Source organism: Oratosquilla oratoria, chromosome 30 (genome assembly GCF_046742065.1).
Source record: "Oratosquilla oratoria isolate Oo_2021 chromosome 30, ASM4674206v1, whole genome shotgun sequence".
Lineage (NCBI taxonomy): Eukaryota > Metazoa > Arthropoda > Malacostraca > Stomatopoda > Squillidae > Oratosquilla > Oratosquilla oratoria.
Genome location: NC_134806.1, coordinates 46776567 through 46782466, shown reverse-complemented (window position 1 = coordinate 46782466; position 5900 = coordinate 46776567). Strand labels below are relative to the sequence as shown.

Sequence of the window (5900 nt, the reverse complement as noted above, 5' to 3'; positions counted from 1 at the left end):
GCGTGTGTGTTTGTGTGTGTTTTGTGTGTATGTGTGTGTTTGTTTGTATGTGTGTGTGTTTGTGCGTGTGTATGTGTGTGTGTGTGTGTATTTGTGTGCGCGCGTGTGTGTGTATGTATGTTTGTGTGTGAGCGTGTGTTTGTATGTGTGTGCATGTGTGTGTATGTGTGTGTGTGTATGTGTGCGTGTGTGTATGTGCGTGTGTGTGTGTGTGTGTTTGTGTGTGGTCGTGTTTTTGTGTACGAGCGTGTGTTTGCGTGTGTGCGTGTATGTGTGTTTGTATGTGTGTGTTATGTGCGTGTATGTGTGTGGTTGTGTGAGCGTGTTTTTGTGTGCGAGCGTGTGTGTGTGTGTGTGCGTGTATGTGTGTGCGTGCATGTGGGGGTGTGTATGTGTGTACTTATGTGTGTGTGCTTGTGTTTGGGTGTGTATGTGTGTGTGCGTGTATGTATGTGTGTATGCGTGTGTTTGTGTGTGTGCGTGTATGTGTGTGCATGTGCGTGTGTGTGTGTGTGTGCATGTGCGTGTGTGTGTGTGTGTGCATGTGCGTGTGTGTGTGTGTGTGTATGTGTGCGTGTGTGTATGTGCGTGTGTGTGTGTGTGTTTGTGTGTTGTCGTGTTTTTGTGTACGAGCTTGTGTTTGTGTGTGTGCGTGTGTGTGCGTGTATGTGTGTGTGTATGTGTGTGTTATGTGCGTGTATGTGTGTGTTTGTGTGTGTGTATGTGTGTGTTATGTGCGTGTATGTGTGTGTTTGTGTGTGAGCGTGTTTTTGTGTGCGAGCGTGTGTTTGTGTGTGTGTGCGTGTATGTGTGTGCGTGTATGTGTGTGTGTGTATGTGTGTGTTATGTGCGTGTATGTGTGTGTTTGTGTGTGTGTATGTGTGTGTTATGTGCGTGTATGTGTGTGTTTGTGTGTGAGCGTGTTTTTGTGTGCGAGCGTGTGTTTGTGTGTGTGCGTGTATGTGTGTGCGTGTATGTGGGGGTGTGTATGTGTGTGTGTGTGTTTGTGTTTGGGTGTGTATGTGTGTGTGCGTGTATGTATGTGTGTATGCGTGTGTTTGTGTATGTGCGTGTGTGTGTGTATGTGCGTGTGTGTGTGTGTTTGTGTGTGAGCGCGTGTTTGTATGTGTGTGTATGTGTGCGTGTGTGTATGTGCGTGTGTGTGTGTGTTTGTGTGTGGGCGTGTTTTTTTGTACGAGCGTGTTTGTGTGTGTGTGCGTGTGTGTGTGCGTGTATGTGTGTGTGTATGTGTGTGTTATGTGCGTGTATGTGTGTGTTTGTGTGTGGGCGTGTTTTTGTGTGCGAGCGTGTGTTTGTGTTTGTGTGTGTGTGTGTATGTGTGTGTGTGCGTGTATGTGTGTGTGTATGTGTGTGTGTTTGTGTTTGGGTGTGTGCGTGTATGTGTGTGTGTATCCATGTGTTTGTGTGTGTGCGTGTATGTGTGGATATTGTTTGTTTGTTTGTGTGTGTCTGTGTGTGTGCGTGTGTATATATGCATGTGTTTGTGTTTGTGTGTGTGTGCGTGTATGTGTGTGTGTGTGTATGTATGTATGTTTGTGTTTGGGTGTGTGCGTGTATGTATGTGTGTGTGCGTGTATGTGTGTGTGTGTATGCGTGCGTTTGTGTATGTGCGTGTATGTGTGGATATTGTTTGTTTGTGTGTCTTTGTGTATGTGCGTGTGTATATATGCGTGTGTTTGTGTTTGTGTGTGTGTGTGTATGTGTGTGTATTTACCTAGTTATAATTACCTAGTTGCATTATACGGGAAGGGGAGCTATGCTCGTGGTAACCCGTTTTTGTATATCGCAAGATCAAGTTTGTTTTTAAATTCTTGCATTGTGTTTGCACACACTATTTTTTCATCCAATTTGTTCCATATATCTATCACTCTGTGTGGGAAGCTGCTCTTCTTTTTCAGGTCTCTTCTGTAGTTGCCCTTTTTGAGTTTCATTGCTGCATGTCCTCTCGTTTTCCTCTGTCCCACTTTAATAAGTCCTCTCTATCAAGGCGTTCTTTTCCTCTCATAATTCTGTAGTGTGTGTGTGTGTGTGTGTGTGTGTGTGTGTGTGTGTGTGCGTGTGCGTGTATGTGTGTATGTGTGTGTGTGCGTGTGTGAAATTTCATTCATATATCTGCAAGAAATACAAGATTAGAAGAACAAAAACCTCCACATTCGTAATTACACCTCTGATGGTGGTATATGCAACAACAATATTCTAGTTTGATCCTAACCTAACCTAACCCAATCTAACTTAACCTACCCTAACAGTTCCATAGAAAAAATGGATCATTCAATGCAAAAAAGAATTGAGAAATGTTGTCCAATAGCGCCTAACCCAGTCTAACCCAACCTAACGGCAACCCAACCTAGCCTAACCCAGCCTAAACATGCCATCGAAAAAAATAGATCTTTCATAAAAAAAGAAAAAAGAAAATCGAAAGGGTTGGGCGCGCTTGGTGCTGCTGCTGTTGCTGCTGCTAGGTCATGGCGGCAGCGGCGTCCACTCTGAACATGTTGTCGGCAGCTGCCAGGCCCAACAGTAGTAATCATCATCATCACCACCACTCTGTGCCCCTACTCACCGCTGACGCGACCCTCGCAGGAGAAGGACGTCTGGGGCACTTGGTAGTAGATGGGGTAGTCCTCGCCAGGCTCTCCAGGAACGGCCTCGCGCAACCAGTCCAGAGGGTCCGAGGAGTGATGATGGTGGTGGTGGTCGTGGTGGGGGTGGTGGGTGGTGGTCATGTTTGGGCGGGGTGGGGGGTTTGTGGGGGTTGTGGGGGTTGTGGGGGTGGTGGGGGTTGTGGGGGTGGTGGGGGTTGTGGGGGTGGCGGGGGTTGTTGGGGTGGTGTGGGTTGTTGGGGTTGTGGGGGTTGTTGGGGTTGTGGGGGTTGTTGGGGTTGTGGGGGTGGTGGGGGTTGTGGGGGTTGTGGGGGTTGTGGGGGTGGTAGGGGTTGTGGGGGTTGTGGGGGTGGTAGGGGTTGTGGGGGTTGTGGGGGTGGTGGGGGTTGTGGGGGTGGAGGGGGTTGTTGGGGTGGTGGGGGTTGTTGGAGTTGTGGGGGTTGTTGGGGTTGTGGGGGTTGTGGGGGTGGTGGGGGTTGTTGGGGTTGTGGGGGTGGTGGGGGTGGTGGGGGTTGTGGGGGTTGTGGGGGTGGTGGGGGTGGTGGGGGTTGTGGGGGTTGTGGGGGTTGTGGGGGGTGGTGGGGGTTGTGGGGGTGGTGGGTGTGGTGGGGGTTGTGGGGGTTGTGGGGGTGGTGGGGGTTGTGGGGGTGGTGGGGGTTGTGGGGGTGGTGGGAGTTGTTGGGGTTGTGGGGGTGGTGGGGGTGGTAGGGGTGGTGGGGGTTGTTGGGGTTGTGGGGGTGGTGGGGGTGGTGGGGGTTGTGGGTGTGGTGGGGGTTGTGGGTGTGGTGGGGGTTGTGGGTGTGGTGGGGGTTGTGGGGGTGGTGGGGGTTGTGGGGGTTGTGGGGGTGATGGGGGTGGTGGTCTGTGGAGGAGACGGGGAAAAGGTTTAGATAGAGTTTCTTCTTTAGGTGGGGGTAGCTTCACCTCGCTCCCTGTTCGAGTCCCGCACTCCTTAGGTTCTTGTTCCAGGGAGGAGGGCCCCCGGGGGATTTTAATCAGCCGAGGAGAGACGAATCCAGGCTCCTCCTGGGCTGAGTGAAATCCTCTGGGGTTAACCAAAACAAAGATTAGGATCTGCGTTACCGGTGGCTGGCATCATTAAGGCCCTGTTCACACTAGCGCTTTGAACCGCGCGGAAACCGTGGCGGTACCTCATAATCATGGAAAAACTGCTCTGTTTCGTGTGAACGCCTCCACTGACTTATATTGTAATTGAACCGCAGCTGCTGAAACCGCTCGTGTGAACAGGGCCCAAAGGGTAAAGAATATGGTACTCTCTCTGCTGAAACTCTTGTCCAGCGCATCCCCACTGTGCGCGAATTAACACAACAACAACACACTCATTTATGATGCACTATTTCGTTGTCTCCAAAAGCTCATTCCAAAACTGCGCAAATTAAATTAACACCCTCCATTTATGAAACATTATTAATACAACACACTTTTTCAGTTTTGGAGTGGTAACAACTAAATAATGTTTCATAAATGAGGGTGTGTGTTAATTCCAAGCCATAGAGATGAATTAAATCACCCGGCGGCAAGCATGAAGGAAAAGGAGGACAAGGTGAGGAGGAGCCTTTTACGTCAGGAGGTATTGAGTAGTTGCTGTTGCCGGAGCCGTCACCTTTGCCCCATGTGCATGCACTTTGGGGACTGTTGAGGCAGGAAACAAACGGCCACTGATGTGAATGGGAGAGGAATGTGGGACTCGAACCCGCGACTCTGTGATTGAGAGACCAGCACGCTACCGATGAAGAGCACGCAGAAGGAGGATGCATCAGTCAGTCAGTAAGGAGGAGGAGGAGGAGGAGGAGGAGGAGGAGGAGGAGGAGGAGGAGGAGGAGGAGGAGGAGGAGGAGGAGGAGGAGGAGGAGGAGGAGGAGGAGGAGGAGGAGGAGGAGGAGGAGGAGGAGGAGGAGGGTATTCTTTTGACCCTGGCGTCGTCAATGTGGCCGCTCGCTTCTTCTGGTGCAGAATTTCTCAGCCGCCCACCCCACCCTTGGGGTCCGCAGAACCCCAGGGCCGGGGGGGTGGGGGGTCGCAGACACTTACCAAGGGGTCTGCAAGACCGGGAATCCAACATTCTACTTTATTTTTCCTTTTCGTAAATATACGCGGATTTCTTTTTTTCATGTTTGAACAGTGAAAACAATCTGATAATAAACACCAATTCCTATGATTTTTTCTATAAACAACTCTTCTTACATACAACTGTAAATGCCTACAGCTTTTCTAATCCTGTATCAAGGGTCCCCCTGAATATGTAAGTCGACTGAAGGGGTCCACAAAACTTGGAAGATCGAGAAAGGCTGTTGTACTGTAGTGTACTAGTGGCGGCGCGGCGGTCCGGGAATGCCCCTTTCCAACGAGACCTACGAATCACCTGCCTCCTCTTAGAAGAAGGATTCTTCAATAAGAACAATCTCTGAGGCAGCTCCAGGATCTCACAGCAGCACCTCCTTTCCTTTCCTTTCCTTACCCTCAAGGTGCCGCCGCCAGACGATTCCATTCATCGCCTCAGCACCACAAACAGCAGAAAAGACCAAGGCCTAAAGTTCTGCAACAGCTTCATGTTTCTACAACTGTACCCATTAGGTTAATATCAATGTTCACATCTTAAAAAAAAAAAAAATGAATCTTCCACATACCGTTATACAGTCGATAGAGGTGGTAGGAGGTAGGTAGTCATTCTTCAGGGTCGGCTGTGGACACCTCGTTGAAGGTGGGGTAGGAGGTGGGTAGTAGTAGTACTTCCCAAGAACCGTAACAGATCCTAGAAGGGAAGGAAACGGGACAAGGTTAACTCTGGTGGTGCCATTAGAGTGACAGGTTAACACGTTGCTACTCTTGCCGTCGGATTAGGCACATCTATCGGCGCTTTAGAATGACAAGAGATGGCATGATTAAAGGGAAAGGTACTGAAAGGGTGGAAATTATTTAGTAAGGAACCACTAAAAATCTACAAAAGGTGAAATAATTTCCAAGTTCCTCACAAGTATAGGGATAGATGTCGTGCACTCGTCAGGACGGAAGACAAGGGATATTTTGTCCAATAACCAGCACACGGGAGAGAAAAATGAAAACATTGTGGTTTACAAGATTCCATGTGGCGGATGCGATGCAGCCTACTTTGGAGAAACATCACAAGGAATCACAAGAAGATTATATGAACACAAGAATGAGACGCGACACCACAGAATAATTGGAACAAGACCAAAATCTTACATACCGGTATGAAAAAGACAGGAAGAAAAGGCATTGAAGCAACGTGTATCA

General features: G+C 49.4%; 1 protein-coding gene across 1 annotated transcript in view; it reads right to left on the bottom strand.

Annotated features, from left to right (window-relative positions):
* LOC143041318 (uncharacterized) overlaps positions 1–2747 on the bottom strand; it is an 11608-nt gene extending 8861 nt beyond the window's left edge. The window contains exon 1 of the mRNA XM_076213140.1: positions 2585–2747. Within this exon, the coding sequence (XP_076069255.1) occupies positions 2585–2747 (163 nt within the window). The remainder of the gene's footprint in view (positions 1–2584) is intronic.
* Between the last annotated feature and the right edge of the window lie 3153 nt (positions 2748–5900).